This window comes from Miniopterus natalensis, chromosome 13 (assembly GCF_054644295.1).
Source record: "Miniopterus natalensis isolate mMinNat1 chromosome 13, mMinNat1.hap1, whole genome shotgun sequence".
Taxonomy (NCBI): Eukaryota; Metazoa; Chordata; class Mammalia; order Chiroptera; family Miniopteridae; genus Miniopterus; species Miniopterus natalensis.
The window spans coordinates 38,649,692-38,677,045 of NC_142093.1; the positions used below are offsets into that span (position 1 = coordinate 38,649,692).

General features: G+C 41.5%; 2 protein-coding genes across 2 annotated transcripts in view; one reads left to right on the forward strand and one right to left on the reverse strand.

The window, feature by feature from the left end:
* Positions 1–1,919: 1,919 nt before the first annotated feature.
* On the forward strand, positions 1,920–27,205 carry MXD1 (MAX dimerization protein 1). The gene is made up of 6 exons (XM_016202631.2): positions 1,920–1,997; positions 2,707–2,806; positions 7,375–7,404; positions 20,397–20,511; positions 22,218–22,377; positions 22,615–27,205. Exons 1-6 carry the CDS (start codon positions 1,925–1,927, stop codon positions 22,800–22,802), a joined length of 666 nt encoding a protein of 221 aa, XP_016058117.1. The 5' UTR covers positions 1,920–1,924; the 3' UTR covers positions 22,803–27,205.
* The window catches only part of LOC107529293 (aspartic peptidase retroviral like 1), a 136,041-nt gene continuing 116,484 nt past the window's right edge, over positions 7,798–27,354 (reverse strand). Inside the window, exon 4 of the mRNA XM_087823613.1 lies at positions 7,798–9,674. Coding sequence (XP_087679739.1) covers positions 9,640–9,674 — 35 coding nt within the window. The 3' untranslated portion in view covers positions 7,798–9,639. The remainder of the gene's footprint in view (positions 9,675–27,354) is intronic.

Genomic DNA, 27,354 nt, shown 5'->3' on the forward strand with positions numbered 1-27,354 from the left:
ATTTCCCATCATAATTACCGTTAAATGCTTTTTTTTTCTCCAGTGTTTGAGCGGCAGTGTTTTGTGACTCGGTCTCAAAATCTATTTGTCTTTAGAACAAACTACTAATGGGAGCATTGGTAGGGTGGCTCTGGGTGAAACAGATGAAGGTTCAGTTCCCATCTCTGACTGGATGACTAGGAAAGTCATTTAGCTTCTGTGGGCCTCGGTTTCCTCATTTGCGAAATGTAGATAAATTAACCTACCTAATGGTGGAGGTTTAGAGATAATTTATGAAAATTAGCAGACACAGTATAAGCTCTATTCTCATATATTGACCATAATTATAAACTTTTAAAAAAGCTTTGGAAATATGTTCATGCTTCACTCATTTCTATATTCAGGACTCTCAACAAGTTTTATTTCTACTTTTTATAATGGTGTCATATATATATTAACAGTAACTTGGGTCTCGAAATAACTTTCAGAAATCTTGACAGACTGAGGGAACAATCCTTAATCAACTTGTTAGTTCTCTGCATTTATATTGGTACCTACCACCCCCCCACACACACACACAAACACCATTTATAGCTGTCTTGAAAAGTGAGTGTTTTTAAAAATATTTTCATCTAGAATCAAAGGGGAAAGAAAGGCCCTAAAAGTGATTTAGGTCAAAGAATCTCGGGATTCAACGTCATTCTGTAGGTAGGGAAGCTTCTGAGCTTTTAAACCCCACTCGTGTAAGGGAGTAATTGGGGTGGTGGGCAGTGCCTTCCGAGAGGAGCTCAATGCTGAATACAACCGCCCTGTTCTAGCGCATTGTGAGAGAAGAAAAAATGTTTGGAGGCAATCATTTCACACAACTAAAAGCCAGGCTTTTTCCCTCAGCTACGTGGCGCCCGCCGGAGCCCACTGGCCGCTTTGCCGGGCTGCCAGCATCTCTCCCCTTTCAGAAGGATTCGCCGCGGTGTCCTTAGCCGCCCGGATCCTGGGAAGCCTTGGAACCTCCGGGGCCGCCGCCGCCAGGTCCAGGGCTCCGACCCCGACCCCAAGCGGGGCAGATTGCCTAGGCGAGGCGCGATTCCAACCTCATACTCGAGGGACAGCCGACAGGTCCCCGGAACTTTCCCCCTGGGACAGACAGGTCCTGGCAACAGGTCCTAGGGGAGGCCGGGAGGGGCTGGGAGGGGCCGGGTGGAGCCGAGCTCCGCGACGGCCGGTGAATCATCGGCTCCGGGCGCCGGCGCCGGGTCACCCTCCCAGCGCCTGCCAGATCGGGAGGCGAAGCGGGGGCCGCTGACTACCAGCCACTCAGGGATCGCCCGGCGTGTGCAGGATGACGTCATCGTAGCTGGGAGGTTTCGGAAGTCTTCGCCAATGGGAGACAGGCGAAATGGCTTGCTTTCTGCAGCTCTTGGCCAATACTAACAAAGCAAAAGGGGGCCCGGTTGTCGGTATGGAACCAATTGAAAACAGGGGAGGAGCACGAGGCGGAGTTGCGAATCCTGTCACCAATAGGAAAAAGGGGGTGGAGCCTGGGCCTTGTCAAGCATGGCCAACCAGCAAAAGGAGCGGACTCCAGGGGGCGGGGCCCTAATGCCCTCCCCCAATCCAGCAAAGCCATAGGCGGGCGGTCTTTGGGGCGCCCAATGAGGAATGCAGGCGAAGCGGGCCTGTCAAGAGAAGGGACTGGGGGCGGGGGGATGGTGAGTCGGAGATAAACACTCGGCGGCGGGGGCGGCTGCTGCTCTTCTTCGGGTTCTGTCACCGTGTCGGCGGTGCCCAGCTCACCGGCCCCCTCCCCCTTCCGACAAGCGTGGTCACCAGAGAGGCTGCCTGAACCCTGCTCTGCCGAGTCCACAGCGGGTCGCGGGTGTCCGGCGGCGGCGGCGAGCCCGTGGGCAGTGGGGGTTGGTCCCGTGGCTCCGGCCCCCGGTGCAGAATGGCGACGGCGGTTCGGATGAACATCCAGATGCTGCTGGAGGCGGCTGACTACCTGGAGCGGCGGGAGAGAGGTGCACGGGGATGAGAGGGGTCAGACCCAAACAGGGGCCGGGGGTCTGAGGGGCCCCGCTGCGGGTCCGGGCGCCTAGCCGCTCGGGGGGTAGTTGGAGGCGGGGAGAGCGCGACCGCGAGCGCTCCCAACCCCTCCAGCTCTCCCTACGCGCGGTCCGAAGGGAGGACTCCCGCTGTCCCAAAGGCAATCCGTGGGGGTGGAAAAGGGGCCGCTGCACTCGGGGGTCCCGAGTGTCGCACCCTCTCCACCCCGTCGCGAGTAGGGTGCCGGGGGCCCCCTCGGCCAGGCCCTTGCTTTACCTCACGGGGCTCTTCTCAGCTGACCGCGTCTCTCAGCCAGAGGAGCAGCGCCTTCCCTGTCCCCCCGCCCCTGGCTCCCGATGTTTGCGGCGCACCTTCGCCTGGTCCCACTTAACACACCTGCTGGACGTTGCCAATGGGAAACCCAGGCTCCATGCGCTTAGCGACTTGCTGGGTCTTTCTCAACAATGAGCAGCTGGAATGCTACTTACACCTGCTCCGAACCGAGGGTATTCACACAATTTTAAAAACAATCATTGTTCTAAGAATTCCACCTGGCTGCGTTTAATTATTTCCACAATATTCTTTCAATGAAAAATAAGTAAATTTTAAAAAGAAATACAGTGGAGGGGAGAGAGTATTGAATGTTCTAGGCTCATTCATTAACTGGATCCTCCGGTTTTCTAGAAGCTGAGCATGGTTATGCCTCCATGTTACCATACAATAACAAGGACAGAGATGCCTTAAAACGGAGGAACAAATCTAAGAAGAATAACAGCAGTAGCAGGTAATTTGGTAAATACTTCTCTTTCCCATTTAGATTATACTGCAGATGACACAAACTGCAGAATGGAAGTTACCTGTTGTGATTATAACCCAGTAAATTAAGTAGCGATCATGATTCAGTAATGCACACATGGTCTTAAGCCATTGGAGGAAGCAGCCCTTCTGTTTGGGTTGAGGGGATTGAAAAGAGAAATGGACATTATCCATTTCTTTCACTTTTTATAATGAAAAATTTATAAACATGTTAAAGTATCTGACTTGGCATAGGTGGTAGGATTTCATATGTGACATGTAAATTAAATATAGTGGTTTGTCTGATAATCTAATTTGTCATATCTATTTATAATGGCAGAGAGGAATAAGTGAGGTTAAAATCTCCCTTTTCAGTGATGGAGGAACATATATTATTAAAATATTAATATGCCACAACCCTTTTATATTAGCCTTATAGCCCTTATAATGTGGGACTCTCACTAGGTTAATGGTCAGTGAAATCACATATTAAGGCCCTGACCGTAGTTCCTGGTACATATCAGTACTCCAATAATACTGTTGTCCTTTTCTTCCTCTTTGCTCTTAAAATATAAGTTAGCTAGGAAATCTCCTTTATTAGATCCATTCAACTATACCTTTCATTGCAGTAAATTAAAATCACTGACATTTTCACTACTGATTTAGAACCCTTACCCCTTTCCATCTTCATGAATAGCTCCCTGCAAGTCACTATTTGGTTAGCCTCTACGGTTAGCACAGACCACTAACAAACCCAGAAGGTTCCTACTTAAACCTAACTCATTTGTTCTAGCTGTCTCTTCTGTCCTTGATTCACCTCAGTGTCCTTAGTGTTGGTAGAACCACAGGATGCGAGCAGCGCACACGTGCTGAGCTCTTGAATAGGATGGCGCGTGAAGGATGAACCTGGTAATTAACTACCTGGTCATTTTTCTTTTGGCTCCCACCTTTAGCATTACCTGCAAGTGGCAGCCAGTATATCTGTGCATGGATACTATAGGCCTTTAAGAAGGACACTAATACTCACTTGGATTATGCAATGATATAAAACAATTTAGCTGTACTGCATTTTGTTACAGTATTAATTTTTAAAGTTTTGTTTGGAAGAACTTTGAATCCTTTTGGTTTATTTTTCTGGAAAAGTGTAATTCATTTATTCTTGTCTACTCATGATGTGAGAAGAATTGCCCACATTAATAGTCAAGGCTTAATCCTTAGCGATTTATTTTTTCCTGTTTCACAGGAAAGTTGTCAGAGGATGTTCAGTGGTAGGGACAGGCAGAGAAGAGGAAGTTGATGAAAAGAAGCGGCTTGGTCCCAGAAGGAAAGAAAAATAATAAATAATGATAGTTGAGAATTTCAAGCCAAGAAACAGTCTTTCTCTTTTCTTTAATATGAAGCATTATTCCTAAAAAATGGCTGCAACTCCTGATTTTGGGGAAAGCTCTATTCTCTTAATGGGTTTGGTTTGCTTTCCATGGTTAGAGATAGGGGGCTATCACAGTTGTCCATGCTCTTGACTAATAGTGAATTAGTGTAAATATCTTCAGCGATGCGAGGATCTCTAAGGGACCATGATTAAACCTGAAGACACCAAGCAATCATATGAAGCAGGAGCAGGTTGTTTTGTTTAAATGTGATCATTTCCTTCATGACCTGTTTGGAATGACCTTTACCTGAACAGAGAGACATCTCCCCAGAGAATGCAGTTTTATCCCTTGATTTGAATTATCAGACTTATATCCAAAGCTCTGTATCGTCAGGATTTTGAACTGAGGTAAGGGCTATGGAGAGATTGCTGCTGGTTTACATAACCATTGGATAGCAGTTTATTCTTGTTAATTCAGATTGAAATGCTATGCTCTTTGCTTTTAGAGTCTGGGGGATATTTTTCCTTGGACAATAAAAAATAAGATTTAATCACATATAAAACTTCTTGGGAACTGAAAATGCAGGTCTTAAGTTTTTCTAATTGCTTGTTTAAAAAACAACAAGAAACAAATGAAATTGTGAATATTGATTGTTTTGGAATCATCCAGAGAACTACTGGAATACAGGGAGATGGAATCTTTTTTCCCCTTCCTACTGATTTTTTAAATCAGTTACTAAATATATAGAATTGAAATCCAGAGTTTAAAAAAAAAAATGTTAAATTGGTGAAGCAGGCTTTGGCACTCATTTGAAAGAGGAAGTTCAGGACTTGCCACTAAGTTCCTTTATGAGACAGTGGCTGTATAGCTGACCTGACATGCGGAGTCTTTTTGAACCAAGGACTTTTCTCATTCACAAATACTCTGTAGTTTGGCTTAGTTATCTTTCTGTTAGAATATATTTTTAAATGGCGACATTTGACCTTCATCAATGATTCCAGAGTTATCAAATCTTTTCAGTAATCACATGGAAACTAATTTTGATACAAAGTATCTCTATCTTTTACAATGCTGTAATTAAAAATATAAATGTTGACCCATCAACAGAGTTGGCAGGAAATCTCTGAACTTAATCTCTGAATAATCTGATTTTTCCTTAAAAGGTCTGCTTTTTATTAAAAAACAAACTCAGTTTCAGTAAACCAAATGCACTTCAGTAATGCCCCAGCCATTAGGTATAAGTCCTTTTGTAAAAATTAGAATGTGTTCCACACCCTTAAGTAATCAAATAAGATCTGTGGTTTCTAAAACTCTCTTCAGAGTTTGGAAGGAGTTGTGCTTCCTATGCAATCTATTAAAAAATTAATTTTGAGGATTCAGAATTTTTTATATGTATCTTCAAAGAATCCACAACTTTTGGGTAAGAGTTCCCTGTGTGCTGTTATTTCCTGTAATTGGAGACCATGTTCTTTCAAATATCCACCCTCCTCTCTTCCAGCACCTTCCGAGGATGGTACTTGAGGATGGTCCTTGTCTATGGCTAAACGGAAATCTTGACCAGTTGTTGTCATACAGTTTCACCCATTTAAAAAATCTGTCAGACTTTGAACTTGTTACTCCCTGTTAAAACTAACATGCCATATGCTTTTAAGCCAAAGGTTTGCATCGCAGGCCAGATTCTTACTAACTATGATATCCTGCTGGCCATTGCAGAAAGTAAACCTTCAGAAAAATGTAACTGAAGAACGCTGAGGGATAACCAAGTGAATCAATTTAAAGCTTTTAAGTTAACCACTTTTAAAGTTCACATAACCTTTATCTAGAAAACAAATATTCTAAAACCAAAAGTACTGTCATCATTTTTTTGTTTTTTCCTTGTGGAAGAGAAGTTTCACTGCCAGATTGGAAATTTCCCATTTCAAGACTGCACACACAACACACACGCCCCTAGTCTCTGGTGTGAACAAACTTGGTGGTGCCCCCTTGATGTAAATGAGTGTCTGAGCATTCATGGAAGTAGTGCTCCTCCATGATTTCTCTGAGAATTTATCTCCTAGGCCCAGTAAGGTTCTGATTATGGCCCCACAGAATTTCATGACTTAAGCCAAGGCATAATGTCCTGAACTAGTTAGATTCCAGATAATTTCCGTAAGAAAGGTCAGGATTCAGTGCCTTTATAACACTGGGGAGTTACTCAAGTTTATTTATAACTAGTCAGGGAGGAATTGTGTGAGCAGGACACTGAAGTGACCACATTGACTGACTTCTTGTGACTTTTGTGGAAACCTGTCCATAAATTTTAGGCCAGACGTTATATTCAGGGTCAGCTATAAATACACTAATAATATGATTTCACATCCACCACAGCTTTCATCCAAGGCTCTCTAATCACTTTTACAGTTGCTACCTCATTGATCCATACTTGTTTAGTAGATAATTGGCAATTTTTATTCCCATTTTATAGAAGGGTTTTAACCAAGGACAGGATGGTAAAAAATTCTATTTCTTCCACAATACCAGTCAGTGGCAAAGCTGGACTTCAGATTTCTCCCTAACTGCTACTTTAACCAGTCTATTATCTTTATGTTAAAATGAGTTTTAGGAGCCCTTTCCTAAAATAATTTTGTAGCTATTCAATAGCAGTGCCTTTTACGAGGTTGTACATGATAGAATTGTTACTTTAGGGAATACAAAGATTGAGGGAAGAGGGTTATTTTTGCCCATTTAAAAATGAATCCTGTAGTCAGACAACTTAGCATAAAATTTTGGTGTATACTACACCTAGAAAAAACTACGTGGCTGGGGTGGGGGTGCCTCCTCCACTCTTGGACCCTCAGCCTAAAGAAAGCTTTGTGGAATTATATAACCCAAATTCACATCACATTGTGCAGCTGTTTTTGTCTTTGTATAAATAGACTCCTTTTATTTCCTTTCTTAAAATGGATTACTTTTCCACTAGGGAATGCATGCCTCTTAGTTTGTCACTTCTCCTTGAACTCTATTTTAGATATTTACATTTATCTGACCCCCAAAGGAACTGATTTCTTTAGTAGAGCCCACTGAGTTTTTCTCCCTTTCTTCGTCTTCTATCTTTGGAGAGAAAGAAGTTAAAATAATTCTGTTGGTGTTGAAGTAGTTCTTTAAGACAAAAATAATCTTACTCTTTCCTTATTGTTCCCTCTTTCAGATCAACTCACAATGAAATGGAGAAGAATCGGTGAGTTGGGGATTTGGGGGGCAGAATGGGGGAGCTGAAATGCATTTTCTATTCATTAAATTGAGAATTGTTTGCTCTTCTTGACTCCTCCCACAAGCAACACCTGATTTAAGAGTTCACTGCCGGCCCTCTAAGCAGCACTGCCCAGAAGTCACTTAGGTAGATGAAGGGCTTGCTAGTTTTAAAGCCCACACCGCCACCGCCACCCTCACCCCTGCGGCGTCCTGAGGAAAGCTTTTCTGTGTGACTGTTCCACAGGCCAGAGCGTTTTAGGTCCTAGGCAGTGTTTCCACAAATGGTGTTTTTTTAAAAATTACATGCTACTGAGTATAATTGTCAGTGCTGTATTAAATCATGTACACACACAGATACATACACACACATATGTATGTGTGTAGTTACAATTTACTTGTGAATAAAGATGCTAAAAATTCAGGCAAATGGACGCACAGCAGAAACTGGAGACAGTGACTCGGTAGGGGAGGCCTGCCATCCTCCCTGGGTTGCATCTGCCACAAGCCTTAGTTGATCTCGTTCACCTGGATTGCCTCTTGCTGCTTATTTAAATCTTTATTTTCCAAGTCAAGTTTGCCCCTCCTTCAGGCACATAGCCTGGTGGTTCTCAACTCTGGTTGCACATTAGAATCGCTTGCAAAGCTTTTATTGCAATGTTTTCATAATTATTTTTAATATTAAGTACATTATACATATACACGTACACATTTGGTAGGAAGAGAACAGATGGTTATTTCTGCTGTTTTATAAAGTAACTTTTTATTATAGAGTTTTTTAACTATACAAGAATAGAATGATGTAATCACTTCCTGAGTGCCCATCACCCAGCTTCAACAATCACCAACGTTTGCCAGTCTTGTATAATTAAAACTGCCCCTTTCATGGGATATTGTAAAGCAAATCTTCTATCCCTAGTAGACATTTTACAAAAAACATAACCACTTGCTTTTACTATGAGGGGGAAAAAATTCATGATAATTCTTTGTGGAGCTTTAAAAAGAAGAAAAACAATACCCAGACTTCACCCCTAGCGATTCTGATTTAATTGGTTTGGGTTGAGTGTACACTAGTATTTTTTTTTAAAGCTCCCCAGGTGATTCTCATGTCCATCCAGGCCTGAGAATCACTGAACAAGCCTCATTCTGGTCTCAGAGCTCCCTTCAGTTTGAATTACAGGCTACTTATCCAGATTGACTGGCTTTCTTGGTGCCCCGCAAGAAGCTGATGTGTAATATGGCTCTGTAAACACATGTGGTTATGTCACACATACCCTCTTTGACGAGGGAGCCTAACTGCGAACGTCAGGATCTCAGTGACATGTTTCATCAATGAATGGGCAGACCAGACCCTTAGTAGGAAGGCGAATCTTGGAACAGGGCAAACATTTTGTATTATTCCACTGTGTAATGATGTGTGACAGAGAGAGCTCGAGAGCGGGGGTGGGGGAAGCAAGTGTGTCTCGCTGCGCATGTGTTTCTCCCCATCTCTCTTCTTCCCTTTTCATTTCTCTGTGATTGTGACTAGCCATGTTTTAAGTCAGAGCTTCCTTTATGCTTTAGGGATTTATATGTCAGGAACTGGAAACTCAAAAGTATCTCTTCTGAAGGTGGAAAGGGAGTCAGATGTAGCTTCTGTTCTTCATCTTTAGATTCTCTCCCATCTTCCTGCCTTTAGGGTGAACTGGGTAAACTGGGAGTTTTTCTGCTCAAAATTCTTCTAGTTCTCCTTCTGACCGCTAACATTTTACTTAGATATTTATTTTAATTATTAAAATTTCATCCCTCCACATAAGGGCTCTTAAGCTTATTATTACTTTTGTGCTTTTCACCTCTGCAGGAATACTACAGAATGTCAATTTTATCAGTTATTATAGCAGTTCAAAAACGTTTGTTTTCTACCTACAGTGGCCCAAGAACTTGTGCACAGCACCGAGTATTAAGTGAGTTCATACTGAGCTGTTGAGTCAGCATGGTCCCCATCTTAGAGAAATGTAGTTTGTCAATGAGAGAGATGCAGAGAGTTTCTAATATACCGAGTGCTAAGATCAAGGTATGCACAGGTGGCCAAGGAGGCAAAGGTTCTAGAAAACTGGATTTGAAGTCACCACTGGGCAGGCTGCTTATAATTCAGACGGCTTCTGTGTGACTAATCAGCTTCTGCTCGTTGAAGGGTTACTTATCTTGTTTCCTTATTGTCCTTTCTTTTTTGGAATTTGGTCTTTTAAGGTCTTGATAGTTCTTCCTCTAGCCTAGAGCCTGTGAACAGAAGAGAAGGAAGTAAGGACTCAAGTTTACTTAACTTAACCAAGCATTGGTTTCTGCAGTCCCAGGGAGGAGATTAAAGTTGTCAGGCACGTCTCCCTTATTAGTGTGGTTGCTTAAGATTTTAGGGTTTTGAGGTCAGTTGAACACTGCTCTTATAGCCTCCCCGGTTTTAGTAACTCAGTGCCATAAAATAATACTGCTTTGCTAAATGCTACTACATGTGAGCCATTTGTTAACCTTACATCACATAAAAAAGACTGGCATGGCTCTCAAAAAAAAAAAAAGTAGCAACTTAAGTAAAACACTTCTAACAGCGGGATTTCTTTTCTCTTTGATATTGCAGAATTGATTATACTTGGGTTAGTATTTTTTTACACAAACATCTTTTCTGTGGCACTTTAGAGATTCTGAATAATTGGTGTTCATCAGGACTCCACTTTAAGGATACTATACTCAACAGCACTACTTAAATATTCCTGGCATTGCTTAGAAGAGAAAAGACAAGACCTAGAATGGTGGAGTGGGAGTGGGTCGTGGCAGTGGTATTTTCCACTCAGCAGGCTAGGTGTCCTTGACCACCAAAGATGCAGTGCTTTAGGTGCAGGGAATACAGAGCCCAGTCAAGACCTGGCCCCCAGGGTGGAGGGCTTGGTTTAGTATCACTCTAGACGCTTGTCCTAGGCTTCTCTGCATTTTAACTAATTTTGTGGGTCTAGCCGCCTAAGGAAACACCCCAAAACTTAAGGAGTGTATGTTGTGTTTCTTTTTTTAAAAAAACTAATCTTGTAGAAATTTCTGAGAAATATAGAAAATCATATTGAAAATTAAATCATCCACGATTCTAGCAGCCAGAGGAAACCAAGAGACCTTTGAAATGTATCTTTCCAATTGGTTTTGGAAAATAACTTTAAAATATAGTTTAGTGTAGGAAATTGGAAGTTCAGAAAAGCACGAAGAATATTAAATCACCTGTAATAGGCCTTACAGCAGTAACAGCTGCTAACATTCCTGCTAAGTTCTACATCTAGATTTTTGTGCATACTTTTAAAAATCAATATCAGATCATACAGTAAATAATTTGTATCTTCTTTTAAAGCTACATTATGAACATTTTCCAATGTTGTTAAATCTCCTTTTCTAACATTACTTTTAGTGAATGCCCAGTATTGCATCATATGAAAATCCCATAGCTCATATAACCAATCCCCTATTTTATGTTCTTCCCAGTATTTTGCTAATGTAAGCTTCCTTAATCTGCCTTGTAGATAAATCTCTGTCCAACATCATAATTATTTCCTTAGGGTAAATTTACAGTTGTGAAGTTAATGGTAGACATGTTGTTATGGGTTTTAATGTTAACTGCTGGATTGCCCACCAAGCAGGTTATAGGTTATATTTTCTTTATACCTTCACAAGTTTATAATTCAAGACTTTTATGAATTTGATAAGTGAAAAACAAAAGCACACAACTTGTTTAAATTTGCATTTCTTATATTACTAGCGCAGTTTAACAATTTCAACACCTTATCTGTGTGTGTTTGTGTGTGTGAGAGAGAGAGAGAGGGAGGGAGAGGGAATTGCCTATTAAACCTTTGCCCAATTTTCTACTAAGTTTGTCTTTTCCTTTATTTTGAAAAGATTCTGTAATATAAAGGAATATCTGAAAGGGATTGCCCCTTTGTGTATCACATAACTTTTCCAGTTTATCATTTACCTTTACAGAATCAGTCTTCTCTCACTATTTGAAATCACTGCCTCTATTGTATACTACATTTTTGTTTATGGCTAAGTCTGTTTCTAGACTTCTATTCTACTGATCCATCTGCTCTTCCTGTGCCAGTGCACATTGTTTTAAGCAGTGAGGTTTTATCATACACTTCAGGATCTGGTCAAGCAAATCCCTATTCTTCCCCCCCTTTTTTTAAATTTTACCATGTCCTTAGCTATTTTCATTAGTTTATTTGTCCTAATGATTTTATAATCAGTCCATCAATTCCTCATCTCCCAAATTTTAGGGGATTTGCAAAATAAAAATTAAATAATTCCAATATAAATTAACCTTCAAAAGTTCTTATTTATATATTGGGTCTTTCCATTCAGGATTTGGTGTGTGTCTTCATTTAGATCTCTCTTGTCCCTAAGTTTTGTAGAGTTTCCATGTAGATCTTGCACATTTTTTGTAAAAGATATTGCTGGGTTTACATATTTTTAAACTGCTGTTGGTTTCTCATTGTAATTACTAATTGATTATAATTGGAAAAAGGAAATATTTTAATCTTTTGTTGTTGTTATATGCCCTTTATTGATGATAATTCTGCTGTTTTCTTCACTGGGAATTCCTCTGGTTCGAATGTCTTTCAATAAACCCTTTAGCAAATGGAAACTGCTTGAATGCATATAAGCTGCAGCCTGTGGGTCAGGAGTCAGGTGCTAGAATGGACTTTTTTTCTTTTTTTCAAAAGAAGGCTCTAGCATCTCCTTTAATAGTAGACACTTGTTTTTCTGGAATTGGTACATGTGCAGGCGTTGCTGGAATTAGGCAGCTGGTCTAGAGAGATTACGTCTGCCAGAGTCTTCTGAACCCCATGACGAAGATTTTTGTGTGTGTTCTGTGGGGAGGACTCAGCAGCCTGATGTAAGCTGTTATTTTCGTTTTGTCAAACAGTATTTCAGTGGCATCTGGTCTGGCATGTGAAAGCATTTCAGTCGCGTCCTTTCTGGCAGGATATTCTAATTCATTGCAGGTCCCTATAGTTGTTACTTTGGGGGTTTAGCTCTTCAAATAGCTAAGTTCCTGCAATCAAAGGGATAGGGGCCTGACTTTTGCATTGGGTCTGAGTTGTGGTATGCATTGCACCACTCTTACTGCTGCTGAACTCCCTTAAGCACATTCAGATCTCACTCTAGGATGTTGTAACAAATCCACGTTGCTTTGTTGCCACATGAGGCTAAGGGCATGGCCTGGCTTTTACACAGGAAGCATATCGGTATCAGTTGCAAATATGGTCTATGTTGATGGTGTGGAGGAGCACTCCAATTTCTACCACTAGAATCCATCTTTCCTCTTGGATAGATGGCATCTGCCCTTGGAAGAACTTGGAGAAGAGATATATGTGGGTTAGTCAATTTCCAATCCCCTGCCTGGAACATTGAGAGGCATTCCCTGACTTTTTAACGTAGACATTGTCAAAGGGTGAGATATAGAGCAAGCAAGTGCTAATTATCATATATAGTTTATATTTTTTAAATTAGGCTCTAGACAGGAAATATTAATGAGGCATACATATTTCATACTTTTATTAGAGAAGTGATTTTATAACTTAAATGTAGCCACCATGAATTGCTGTTTATGCATTGTTCATTGAGTGCCATGTTCCCATACAGCTAGCCTATATAACTACCTTTGTATTTTGTACAAAGATTACTATCACAATTCTGAAAAATCTCCAAAACCTTCCAGAGTTTTAATTAAGTTGATAATAGTGATGCATTTGGCAATTTTTTATAAAGGGATCATTCTAGGAAAAGGAAGAGAGTAATTTTTTTCTCTCAAAGCATGACTTGTAGCCTTCATCAGGATTTTTTGTTTAACCCAGTAAGGCTTTGTTTGTTCTAAACCCAAAATCTGGAGAAGGTTAGAACCTATAATCACTTTTAGGGAGTAGTTTTTAGCCCCTTAAGATTTGTTTCTTCTTACTTTATACTAAATAACTTCTTTTTCTCACTATATAGCTCTTCTATACTGATATCTGAAATTATTTTTATTCACCTCCAATTATCCTTTAAGATTTATAAAATTATTTAATTGGCTAAGTCTGTGTCCACACAAAGGCAGGAGATAAAATGGTGAAACATTATAGTTAAATAGGCTATTGTTTATGTAACTCTTTTCTTCTTCTTTGGTTAATAACCTTAGGCCCAATTTTAATGTAAAATTTAAAGTACTCAGGTCCAGTGTATCATGTTCGTTAAGTAAGGCTTTCCTCAAAGGGAAGGAGTATGAATTACCAAAGATATAAGATTGTACTCTTAGGTCAACATTTTCAGACACATTCTTATATCTATTATTTAATACAAAATGGAAGACTTGGTCTCTTCCATTATTTGGTAACGAAAGAAACAGAACAGTTAGATACATAGGAGATCTGCAGCATGTAAATAAATGAATGTGATCTATTTGGAAAGGAAAAAAAGAGCTTATGATAGGCTATAAAAGCTTGAAAACCTTTATGGAGAAGTCAAACAAGATGTGATTGAGGCAAACAAAGAAGTATGTTTGGTAGAGGGCAATGGGGAGGTTCATTCTAGAACACTTAGTAGTGGGAGCTGATATTGGTCATGGTCTGAGGGTTGCTCAGATAAATAATTCTGCAATAATTTGTTTACATGTTTGATCACTCCAACTAGATTTTAAGTACCTCCAAGGCAGGTACTTGGTCTTACTCAACATTATATCCCTGCATCTAGGAAGGTAGCAATGCATAGTAATCCTTTGAGAAATGCTAGTGGAATAAATGTATGAAAGAGCTCAGTGTACGTTTCAAGGTTCCCCCTGTACACCTAATTATTATCTACCCTCTTCACTCACTGGCTTCCATCTTGTTTACTCTGCCTTGACCTTATAATTCTTTTTGTTTCTTTTTTCTTTTTTAAAAAAGTTTTTTAAAAAATATGTCTTATGTTGATTTCAGAGAAAGGAAGGGGGAGAGAGAGAGAAACACCAGTGATGAGAGAGTCATTGATCGGGTGCCTCCTGCACGTTTCCTACTGGGGATCAAGCCCACAACCCAGACATGTGCCCTGACAGGGAATCAAACTGCGATCTCCTTGATCATAGGTCAATGCTCAACCACTGAGCCACACCGGCTGGGCTCTTTTTTCACTTTACTGTGAAAATCTGAGGGAGAGAGCTGTTACCCCTTCAGTAACTAATCTCTGATAGCAATGCCTCCCTCACAACACAGAAACATGCACATGCACACACACCTGATTTGATAGAATTCCCAGTCTTGACTGTATCTATGTGAGGAAGGACTTTAGGGTTAACATAGTAAATTCAGGAGCACTAACTGCTGATAGCACAATCTACCTCTTTGTTGCATCTGTTCCCCAGCTTACCAAATCTGCTGGCCTGAGAGAGAGATGAATAGAATCAAGGAAGCTTGAGTCTGGAGGCAGAGATAAAAAGAGCAGCATTGAGGGTTGTCTAAGAGCACACTGGTTAGCCCAGGTGCCTTCTGTCAGTGCCAGAGCTCTGGTAGGAGGACTGCCTCAGACAGCCAGAGCCTCTTCATTAGTGACTTCCTTCACTTGCCTGTTTAGTTTTCTGATTCATGGCTGACAAGAGTTAAGGAAAACTAACAACAGAACTGCATGGCATCCAAGTATATTTTATATTTAAATCTTTAATGGATTTGGAATTTATTTTTATGTCAATCTCCCCACTTTCCGGCCATTTTCTGACTAATCCGTTTATCCCCAAAGATTTACAGTTATCCCTACTATATGCTAAATTTATATCTATCCTCGGGTCTGTTCCAGGGAATTTTTGATTCTGTTCACTTGATTTGTCTGTCCATTCCTGTATGAGTATATACTGTTTTTAATTATTGAAGCTCTATAATGCAATTTAATATCTAGTGTGGCACATTCCTCCTCATTCTTTTTAAAAAGTATTGGCAGTCTGCGCCTCATACAGTTATTCTTCTAGATGAAGTTAGACTAATTTCCCAGTATTAAAAAGAATACTGTTGGAATTTTGTCTTGGAATTATGTTAATTTGTAGACAAACTTGGTAAGATTGACATTTGTACTTTGAGGATTCATCTCTAGGAATGTGCTGGGCTTTTTCCCATTTATTCAAATTTTCTATGTCTCAGCAAAGTTTTGTAATTTTCTTCTCAGGGATCCTTCCCAAACTGTTTTAAGTTTGTTCTTAAAAATGCTATACTTTCTTTTTTTAAAAACTTACCTTTATTTTTTTAAGTATTACAGATGCGCCCCCCTTAGCCTCCTGCCCCCTACTCCCTCCCCCGCCCCAGGCTTTCACCTCCCTCTTGTCTGTCCACGGGTCATGCATATATGCACATAACCTCTTTGTGCTGCCCTTTTTTCTTGCTGTGGTACATGAGGTATTTTAAGGTCTCTGAATTTGGATACACATCGAGAGATGTGCTTGAATTTCCAAGAGCAATACTCTTTGCCCCTATTTTTATTTTCCTTTGGCCATCATAGTAAAGATGTAAGAGGGAGGCCCAAGGGGCATTTTGGAGGTTTTCCTCCCAACCTTGGAGTCCCTGCTTCCCCTGCCTTTACATGATGTGAGTGGCCATGAAGGAGTCTTTCCTCTTGTATGCAATAGCTTTATAAACTGCTTGCTATTTTTTTAATGTAAAAAAAAAAAAAAAAAAGGCACCTTTAGCATAAACAAGATCTGTGTTTCCATAGAAAATGGATTAAATTTTCCATGAAATCTTTTAATGACAAAAGAGGCCTGTTTTCTTTAAGGAAGAGTTTAGCGATTGGATTTTACCAGATAGCTTCTATCTACCTAGTGAGACACTTGGAGTTCCCTACTGATTTTAAAAGGAATATTATAGTGCTATAATTATCTGTTTGCTCCCAGTAATTATCCTTCCAGAGAGGAAGCTAGGACTGAAAGAAGAGCTGCTGCCCTGTATGGAGTACTCGGTGTCAGACCTGGCCCAGGGGCTTCCCTGCAGTGTCTGTTAATACTCACATGTCCCCCTCAGCTGGGCATTGTCATCCTCCCTCTGCTGAGGCAAAGGATGCTACATGGAGTAAAGAAACTTGCTCAAGGTCGTACAGGGAGTAGGTGGCAAAGTCAGGATCCCAAATCTTTACTCTTCAACACTATACTAATATTCGGTTGTATAGAGATTGATAGATTCAGAATGGAAAATAAAAATAAATAAAATTTGAGATATTTTTAAAAACTGATGAGAAGCTATAGTTTGTATCTAATTTAGTCGTAGGCCAAGCTTTATTCTGAGTATTACTCATTATAGCTCAGACCAAAGATTGGTTTCTTTATCCTACTATAGACCAAAGGTGTATCAGCCCGTTGAGAATAATTAAAGCAATATTTCTGAAGAGTCAGCAGGTGAAGTTTGTCAAAGTTCATGACCTAGGTACAAAGCAGTTGGATCATCGCAAAAAGAAGAGGCAGTCGGGGACAGCAGGGAGCCAGGATTTGGCAAAACCCTTTTCCGCTGGGGGTGGGGAGCTGGGAGGCAGCTCTTGGCAACAGCAGGAGGGACTGTCTGAAGGAGATATGATGGGAGGAGATCCACGGAGCGGTCAGATGGAGGTATCTAGTGGCTTCCTGTTGAGGATATGTGGCAAAACCCCTGCCTGTTCCCCAAAAGGGACTTAGAATTGGTTCAAAATGGGACACTAGGCCCCTCCTACAAGACCAGATCCCTGGGCCAGGGACTAGTCAGGACTGAGGAGGGAGAGCTGAGACAAGTGCTTATTCTACTTGCTTTGGATCTGGAAGCGCCATGGGTGCTCAGGGCTGGCTGAAGGAGTCCAGTTCCCAGGGTGGTGTGTGTGAGTATGTGTGTGTGTGTTGGGGGGGGGGGGGGAGGTATGTCTCAGGGTTGAGGATCCTCAGTGGTAGCTTTGAGAGATGTCTGTTTGCTTTTTTATCTGGTTCAGGAATTGAATTTCACTACTATGTGATGGAACTGAGCCTGCTGCACATACTTCATGCCTCTTCTGTGGTTGGCCCAGGCATCAAGCCGGGGATGTGTCTGCAGGCAGGTGGGCAGGGCAGCCATTAGGCTGGAGCAGTGAGGCGCTGGGAAAGGCCGAGGCAGGCCCTGCCAGAGATAGAAGCTGGCTCTGCAGCTCGTCAAAAATCCAGAAAGCACTTCAGTCCTATTTTCCTAATGAGGCCAGAAAACACTGAGTGAACATGTATCATCCTCAGCTCAAATTAGTCAAGTTGCTTATTTCTAGTTTCACAAATGTGAGTGTTCTTTGGAAACCCACATTTGGGTAGTGAAAATCACACTTTCTGGGCTAGATTCCCTGCGTAACTAGAAATGACAGTGCACGGAAAGATGACTTTATTATTATATTTTTATCAGTAGACAAACTTCCCTAAAAATTTACATACTCATATCTGTAGATAAACCCACATCATAAAAAGACTAATATGATAATGTTCTGAATCATGCAGTCTTTGCAAATAACCAGCTGACTGAAAAATGTCCAAATCTAATTTTTTGTAGTAAGAAATAAGTTGGATAACTGTATAAGTAAGTGACTGGTTATACTTTCTCATGGTATTTCTAGTAACATGATCTATTTTCACTGCTCTTTTTGAAATTATCCACAGTGAACAAGTTCTACATATAGGTTCTGCTCCTCCACCCCCACCCCCAATGCAGTAGTGGGAGGAACAAACCTCTAATGTGTGTCTTTGCTTGTGACCATATACATGGACAGGTTTTCAGAGCAAGTGGAAATCTTACAAAATAGGCGTTTGTCCCACTACATTTTCCTAGCTCAGGAATGAATGTTCTCCTCCTTGAACTTGTTAAGGATTAGAGGGCCCTTGGAGAATCTAAGACAGCTCTTTTTATTTTACTTTTTCCTTCACCATTTATCCCCTCTATACCCTTTTACGCCTCCATAGGACAGCTCCTTTAAGATCCAGATGAGGCAGGGGCTCAAAAGGCTGCCTAATGCACCACTTGTTGGATCTGCCTTGGGGGTCTTGATATGAAGGGTGTGAATTGACTTCCTTGGTCAATACCATGCATATTGACCAGTTGTAGAGCTTTCTGAAGCAGTTTTCTTCTTTTGGTCTGCACTCCAAACTTTCATTAACACAGTAAAAAAAAATTTTTTTTAAATATATCTTTATTGATTTCAGAGAGAGAGAGAAACATCAATGATGAGAGAGTCATTGATCTGCCTCCTGCACGCCCCCGACTGGGGATTGAGCCTGCAACCCGGGCATGTGCCCTGACCAGGAATTGAACCCCGATCGCCTGGATCCTAGGTTGACTCTCAAACACTGAACCAAGCTGGGCCGGGCAAACAGTAAAATTTTTAAGAGGGTGAAAAAGGGCAAACTAAGCTTTAAGATTGTCTTCAAGGTCAGCTAAGGATAGTTCACCTAAGGAGCTCTACTCAGGTCACTGTGTGTAGGCAATAGCCATGTTTCTTTAACTGCAGGATCTTGAGCACTGCTGAAGGTGCAAAGATGTAGTAGAGATGGACTCTGCCCTCTAGAAGCTTAAAGTCTAGTTGACCAGATGGCATAATCCATTCAGCAAACATTTATTAAGCATGTGGGAGAGGAAGGCACTGTGGCAACACAGCAATGATGAAGCTGCAGTCCCAACTTTCTAAGGAGTTTGCAATGAATAGTTAAGTAGTAATGCCAACAATTCAGGCAGCACAGCGAACTTCCCAATGAATAGTATAAACAAATACTCAGAAAATGGAATCTCCATGGGCTGGAATGGCCTGTGGAGGCTTTAAGGAGGTGGTGGGCTGAAGCAGAAACTCTGAATCTTGGCCGTTTCTCACATTCATAGAATCTGCCAGGTTCTAGGATAACACCCAAACCAAGATTTCAGTGAAGTGTTAATTTCTTAAAAATTTAGGAACTTTTGTGTTTCTGGTCAGTCTGTAACAAAAGGCTCTCTCTCCAGTGTGTTGCTGTGGCTTCTGCCTCATCCAGCCTTTCTCCCTCTTCCACTCTGTCACATTGCTCCATTCTGCCACTCTCCAAGACACACATGGTTCTCTCCAGCTGTTCGGCATGCTTGTTAGTGAAGCAATAACTAATGATGCGCTTTTTCATTACTTTTAAAATATATGTTTAACTTTTAAATAGTGATTGTTTACACGGTTGAAAAACCATAAAGTATAACACATTATTCAGTAAAAATTATCCCCCTTCCTCATCCAAGTCTGACTATTCCCTGACTTCCCTCTGCCCAGCTACTGTTACTAGTTTATGTATCATTCTAGACTTTATGTCCATACAAGAAAACACAATTTTTCCTCCATTTTTACCCAAACATAGCATGTTATATGCACAGTTTGTTTTTCTTCACTTAATGTATGAGAGGTCTTTCCCAGTAGCACATAGAGCATATTCTTACTCTTTTCATAGCTGCATAGTACTCCACTGTATGGCTGTACCATAATTTACTTAATCAGTTCCCCACTGATGGTCATTTGGGTTGTTTCTCTCTTTGCTATTTCAGATAAAGCTGTAATGAATAACCATATACATGTCATTCACATGTGTAAATACTGTCTATAGCAATGATATAGTTAGAGTGGTTTAGTGGTCCTGAGTAGGGAAAGAAGTATGGCTTAAAAGGATTCTCACCTGCATGTCATTATTTTCTGAATTGGGATATTCTCTATGGGTCACATCATTCAGAAACCTGGCGATAACCTGATAAGTATGCCTAATAATAGCAGATATTATTCCCTATCCCAATAAATGTATTATAAATAGATTTAACTGTAGAAAACCCTGGATTTTGCTTCTCCTTGGTTTTCACCAGAGTTGTCTGGTTTCAAGAGATGAATTTGGCAAGAAGTCATTCACCATCACTGGGCCTGGGCAACTTCATACCCTTTCAGAATTTGTTCTTTAGGGGTACCTTCTGGGCCACCTTGAAATTCTCAAGTGCTACTATGATCTTGTTTTTATAGACGGGCCCATCTTCGCTTGTGCCTGGAGAAGTTGAAGGGGCTAGTGCCACTCGGGCCTGAATCAAATCGACACACTACTTTGAGTTTATTAACAAAAGCCAAATTGCACATAAAGGTAAGTGCATCCTTGAGATACCTGTTTATCTTTACCTGACCTGTAAGGGTTTGTTATGAAGACAACAAATGTATTATCTGCAGGACAGCTCTGGCCTCTGAGCTCTTCCATTCTGCCTCTTCAATGAATCACAGGCACCCCAAACTCAGCATGTCCAGACACATCTGAGTATTTCTCACCCCTAGGCACCAGAAGTTAAGTGGTCCATCCAACTCCTGTCCAGTTTTATAAGCCAGAAACTCCTTGTTAGCTCTTGCTTCTTAGCCCTATATCTAAGTCGTCTGTAGGACAAATATTTCGCAGCCTGTCTCCTTCCTCTTTCACCCCATCAGCTGCTGTAATAACCTCCTCAAGGCCTTCCTCTGAGCTGTTCTCCATGCTTCCCAAGAGCAATCCTTCCTGAACTCAAGTTGTGTCACCCTGTTTAGAATTCTTCTGTGGTTCAGGACATAGTCTGTCACCAGGCCTGCCCCATGCTCTGCCTGACCTGGCCCTTACCTATGTGCAGCAACATCATGTGCCATTACTCTACCCTCTCTGCTCCAGCCCTTCTTTCAGTCCTTAGCACCTGTCATGTTCTCTGACCACAAGGCCTTTGTACATGCTTTCCCCTCCTTTCCTTATCTACTTTACTTCTCAGCCTTCATATCTCAGCACAGATATCACTAGCTCAGGGAAACCTTCCCTGACCTCGTTACCTTCTTCCTGTGACAGGTGGTCCTATTACTGGGTGTCTCTCTCACTCTCTCAGTACTTGTCACAGTTGGCATCAAACAGTGGTTTATGTGATTTAGTTGTCTCCATTCTTAGAATATAGACTCCACAGGGAGGGGACCAGGTCTTTGTGTTCACCTTGTGTCCCCAGCACTTCCCAGAGGGTCCAGCACAGAGGTGGCCTTAGTACATAGCTGGAATAGCAAAGGGTGAGTGAGTTCTATTCAGCCTCTTGAGACCCATAGCCCAAATCACTGTGCAGCATGTTTTTATAGTTACAATTGGACAAATGTCACTTTCATTATGGTTAGTGGCCTACATGCATGACACTTCTGGGGGAAAAAGAATTTCTGTTTAGAGCAAAACAATCGCAATTAAACAATTTTCTTAATTATCTGAAGAATATGAGAAGCTAGAGGACAGATTTGTAAAAACAAGTGGTCTATGGAAATGTGTTTTCTAAGCTCTTATGTTGGACAATTTGGAATCAGGGCTTCAAAAGGGACTATTATTTCCTGCTAACAAACAGAAGTTAATTGATATTTGGCATGACACAAAAAGCGCTTATGTAATTGTGCCATGTACTTGAATAAACACACATTTAAATGGAAGTCTGTTTCCTAAGCTCCCATCACATGCAGTGCTCTAGTTAGGAGATCAGGGTGTCACTGCAGGCAAGGGAGACCAGGTCGGGGGTTCCTGCCTACAGTCTTTTCAGTATCAAAATTGAGAGGTACCATGATGCTAGAGTGTCAGAGCACGCCCCTAGGATCCCTGGGACAGCACAGCTACAGCACTGTTGTTGCTGAGATGTTAGATGAATGCAGGAGTCACTAGCCAGTCAACTTCCTATCTCCGAGAAGCTAGACAAGTAACACAGCGAATGGCTTCTGAGAAAATCGGCAGATCTCACTGCTAGGGAGGAAGGTGAGGGTCATTGCCAATTTTGAAATCTGCCTGTGAGCTCCAACAACTACCCCTTTGACTTGCAGAAACTTGAAGATTGTGACAGAAAAGCCATTCACCAAATAGACCAGCTTCAGCGAGAGCAGCGACACCTGAAGAGGCAGCTGGAGAAACTGGGCATTGAGAGGATACGGATGGACAGCATCGGCTCCACGGTGTCCTCAGAGCGCTCGGACTCCGACAGGGGTGAGCCCCGCTCCCCCCCCCCCCCCCCCCCCCCCCCCCCCCCCCGCCAGAGGCAGGACAGAGAGGGAGCTCAGAGCCTGCTTGTAATTTAGGGAAGTTGAGTAGCGTGCCCTTCGGTAACTAGTCCCTCTTTCCTTTGAGCAGAGGGGCCCAGTGTAGTGTCCAAAGGGCTTGCGTGGAGTCTGAGTTTTCTGAAGAGTGCCTTCACCACTGTCTCTCTCTCTTGTCCTCCCACAGAAGAAATCGATGTGGATGTTGAAAGCACAGACTATCTCGCGGGAGAGTTGGACTGGAGCAGCAGCAGCGTGAGTGATTCTGATGAGCGGGGAAGCATGCAGAGCCTTGGCAGTGACGAGGGCTACTCCAGCTCCAGCATCAAGAGAATAAAGCTCCAGGACAATTGCAAGACGTGTCTCGGTCTATAAGAGTGGTCGCTGCGGCTGCCCCTGGCTGATCTCCCTGTCGGATCTGATTAGGTAGTGTACTGGACCTGCCCACAGTCCCTTGCACGTCGACTTCAGTGTACCACCTTTACCAAATCAGCTTTGTAAACGTCTGCAAGGAGTGCTTAGGATTGTGGGTTTCTGATTTCATCCACTAGCTTCTCTTTCTCTCCACACAAATTCGTCTCTGAGAGACTGTACATTCCAATCAGTTTGAACCACCCAAGAATTCTTAGACCGAATAAGCAATTTTCATATCTCAGCAATTTCCCCCTTTTATTTACTGTCCCCACGTAGCCTACCAGACCTTTCTTAAAGTTTTCTGGCTTACTATGTTATTTGCCTAGCAGAAATGTATGAATGTGTCTTGTGCTTAGGAAACAAGCTTCAAGTTGAGATCCTGATCTCAGAACTCCAAAGTAAGCTTTGAAAGTGGCATTTAAGAGCACTTAACCATGGACCTCACCCCGTGAGGAGTCAGGAATACCTCCAGAGAACACCTGCACACCCTGTGCTCAGTCCCAGACCTGCGTGTGGATGGGAGCAGTATTTCTCACTCTGAAATGGACACCTGGAGAGCATGGCTTTGGGGTTGCACAGCTTATAAAAGTTCCAACATTGTTTGTTCTCACAAACAAAATGGTACAATCTATTTTTGTGCAATGTTTTTGGGACTGCGCTGTGTACTGCTGCCCCGAGGCGCATTTCCTCTCAAAGTTTGTTATGCTACTTGTCTCTGGAACATTTTTTTTTCCTACCTCAGAGATAAACGAGATCTCCATTTCCCACTCAACACAGTGATTATGCCTCTTTTCCCCCCCAAATAAGTGACATTTGGTCCAATTCTAATCTATTTTCCTATTTAACTTTCAGCAATAACTGAGCTTTGGCACTAGTTGAGCTAGTGCCCACCATCAGTGAAAGGAAAAGTCCACATTTCTACTCTGTGTCGCAGGTGAACAGGAGGGCCTGGTACATGTTACCAGAATCCCTCATTGTTTTTGGACACACCCGGAAACTTCTTCCTGGAGGCTTTTGGGTTGATAGTTTAAAAGGCTGATTTTTCTTTTTGGTTATGATTTATCCCTTAAGTGGTCTCCCACTTTGTAGCATTTTTATTTAAGCTAAAAGAGAGCACATGTATATGTACATAAGACACATTAAATCTATAAATACTATTTATTCATTTTATATAAACTAATGTAATGGAAAATAAATTCTTATGACTTTGTGCTTTTATAGATGTTCTAGAAACTTTGTATGTAGGTAACTATCAAATTGGTTCATTCCCCTTAATATTTTTGCATTCATATTTTTGAGGTCTTGATGTTTTCAGCCTCTGGCGAATCTTTTCCATTGAATTTAAACCATTTGTAAAATCTGTGACGCTGAAACAGAGTGTATGTCACAAAGTGATGAGAACATTCCTAAAATCCACAGACGCACTGCAACCTAAGGGCTCAACGGCTGAACCAGTGCTGGGCGCCACCCTGCGCCCCGCTGGCCTGCGGTCTCTAGCGCCACAGCCTCACAACTCCTCCAGCACCTCCACCTTCCACGCAACCAAACCTTCAAACACACTGCACAGAAGCTCATTCTAGACATGAAGAGCAATGTAAACAAAGCAAGATTACTTTTGTGTTTTCTCTCTAATGATTCTTTATTAAAATTTTTTAATTGGAAGTAGTGGATTGCTAAATGATCCCAAAGTCATGTAGATCTCTTGTGTTTGTTTTGTTCTGGTTTTTCCTTCATTTCAGCTTTGGGTGGGGGGAGGGGCAGGTGACACGATTTTTTTTTTTATCGTTGGAATCTTTTCCAATTACCAGCTGAAGATTTGCACTGAAATACAACTTGTATGCCTTCTGCATTTTTAAAGCCTGCTTCCTGAATTTAAGCAGAGTGATAGTGTTCAAAGAGCCAGTTCAGCCTGTAACGTGTTTGAAAAAGATATGTCTGCACTTTGAGGTCCCTTTCGAATGCCATTCGCTAGACCTCACAAGCATTTTGTTTAACTGCTATGTTCAAGCGCCTCACAAGTCCACGATGCTGGATGGCATCAAAAACTCAAGACTTTGGGAAAAGTTTGTGGGCTTGCATTGGGGGAGGGAAGGGAACAAAATTTGTGTATTTGTTTGTTAATTTAGAAATAAGGCATCTGAGAGATGCCATTATTTTGTGTTTTAATTGTTGTGCCTTTGAGTTAAACTGCATTTTTGTTTTTTGGTTGAAATATGAAATGTACTGTCCCAATATAAAACAGTAATTATTTGACCTTTGCACTGTTTGTCTGGTCCTTTTCAATTTGACTGCGTAGAAATGTGGAACTTGATAGATCGCTATATTTTTAATGCACTTGTGATAAACTGACGCCAGGGTTAGACATTACTTTCAAAACTCGAGGTAGATTGCGTCAGTATGCTAGACGGGCCTCTCTCTGACCAAAACTGTAACCTTCAGGACCAGCAAACTCAGCTCGAGGCAGCTAATCCCCTTCCCTACATGGCTGATGGGCAGCACGATTCGCAGTCTGTCCTCTCATTCACAGATCCACCAGCTTGACTGTCAAGAGCTATACAGTCCTTTTGGTTGTTTTGGGTTTTTTAAACAAAATGAAAAACCTTTCTATTAGGGTTGTTGGGGGGAGGGGATGGTCAAATAGATAAACCCCAGCCTTTAAGATTTTGACAATTGTACGTAAATAGAGATGTGTATAAATATAGGCACATGCGTATTTTTATGTGAAAATTGATTTTAAAAAAAACTAAAAAAATCTAAACTATATTCTTATTGAAACCATTGAAATGCAAATGGGGAAAATAAGAGTATGTAGTCCAATTTAATTTTATGCAGTGAGAAAATATATATGTGTGCTTCTGTTAACATCCCAGAAAACATACCTGCCCATGCCTGTTGGTTTAGAATGGCGGGTAGAGCACCCAGGGCATTTTTGAGTTTCCTTTTGCTAAGCAGGGATCTTGAAGTCTTCAAGGTGCTGACAGCGACTGCTGGCACCTTTCTCTAGTTAGTGGTTCAAAGATCATCACATTTTTGAGCAGGACCTAGATCCTAATCCGTCAACCCAAGACTAAAATAATTTCACTGGCCATTCAGAATGGAGCATTAAGTACGCCCTGACCCAGCAATTGGCCACATGAGTGGTTTGGGTTTAAGGTGGGCATTTTAACTTTCTTCAAAAGAAACAAAGGGACCTTACTGGGTTCCCAATAGGCCTCTCTTCTTCATCCCTCAAGTGGCCAAGAGCAAATTCTAGGGTGTGTGTGTTGGGGGGTGTAAATTAGGTAGGATTGTGATGTTCAAAATAACTGTCTAGCAATATCTTGGGGGTTGCTAATGGGTTTTGGGGGGAGCTTTTTTCTTCTTGCCTCTCCCCATCCTTTAGAGAGAAAACTTATTTTTCAAAATATATACACATACATTATTTAGGTTTTTATACCATACTGTGTTAGCAAGAATAGCACCTCCATTGTGCTTTATAATCTATCTATTCCCCCAATCTCAGTCTTTGTTTCCCCAATTTTATTTTTATTTTTTGTCTTCCCCTTTACCTGCCCTGTGTGTTGAGCACCAGGAAGTCAAAGGCTGCAAGGCAATTTCCTGCATGCAATCTATTTTTCCTATGTCTAACCGTGGATGCAGTATGTTTAGGTAGCTGGCTACTCATGATTTAAAAAATCCTTCCTAGGAGATGACCCAAAGGCCCTTTTAGATGAGGTGGCGTTTCTCATTCTACATGATTGGATCTCTTTGTTTTTGAAGATACCTGGGGGTTGGGGGAGGGCTGCGATACGTGATTTATCATGACTTTTTCATTAATATTACATGGGGGTTTTCTTACATTCTTCTGAAAGAAGAAATAATTGCCTGGCACTGCTAGTCAGCTATTGAATGGTTGAAGAAATCGAGTATCTTTGCTTTCTCTCAAAAATCATAAAATGAGAATTAGTAAGACACCCAATTCTGACATTGACCCAGATTTTTTATTTTGATTTCTTCTCTCTAGGGGGTGAGGGGTGGGGGGCATTGCTGATTTTACCTGAGAACCAAACTTGCCTTCCCCTGTGTCCCTAGAACTGGTGCTCTGGGAATGTTGCTGTTGACCATCAGTGTTGGGGGCCACCTTCCTAATGGTAAACACAGCCTAAACAGGGAGCAGATGACAGTATGCAATTCTGTTTCCAGATGTTTCTTTATGTAAATATGACGCCAATGTAAATCCTGTGTCAAGACATAGAGAATGGTGCTTTTTACTAGTTAGCACATGCGTTTTTAGAACTACATGTTTTAGAGAATCTTTGCTGTGTATATGTAAACGTCTGTATTGTTCAACCGTTAACAAATAAATTATTTCACTATTAAAGAAATCTTGGTCTTCCTGATGTTTTGTACCCCAGTTTAACTTATGCTTTTTACTTACAAAACTGAGTTAATCAGATTTTTTTCTTTTAATTTCATGGAAAATCCCCTTGGACCCTGTGATAAGAGTTTCAGTTGTGTGGCTTCAGTTGAGCCC

Coding starts and splice junctions, on each gene's coding strand:
- MXD1 (XM_016202631.2), top strand. CDS start 1,925: ATGGCGACGGCGGTTCGGATGAACATCCAGATGCTGCTGGAGGCGGCT. Junction 1,998..2,706: donor CCTGGAGCGGCGGGAGAGAG/GTGCACGGGGAT, acceptor CCGGTTTTCTAG/AAGCTGAGCATGGTTATGCC. Junction 7,405..20,396: donor AATGAAATGGAGAAGAATCG/GTGAGTTGGGGA, acceptor TTGTTTTTATAG/ACGGGCCCATCTTCGCTTGT.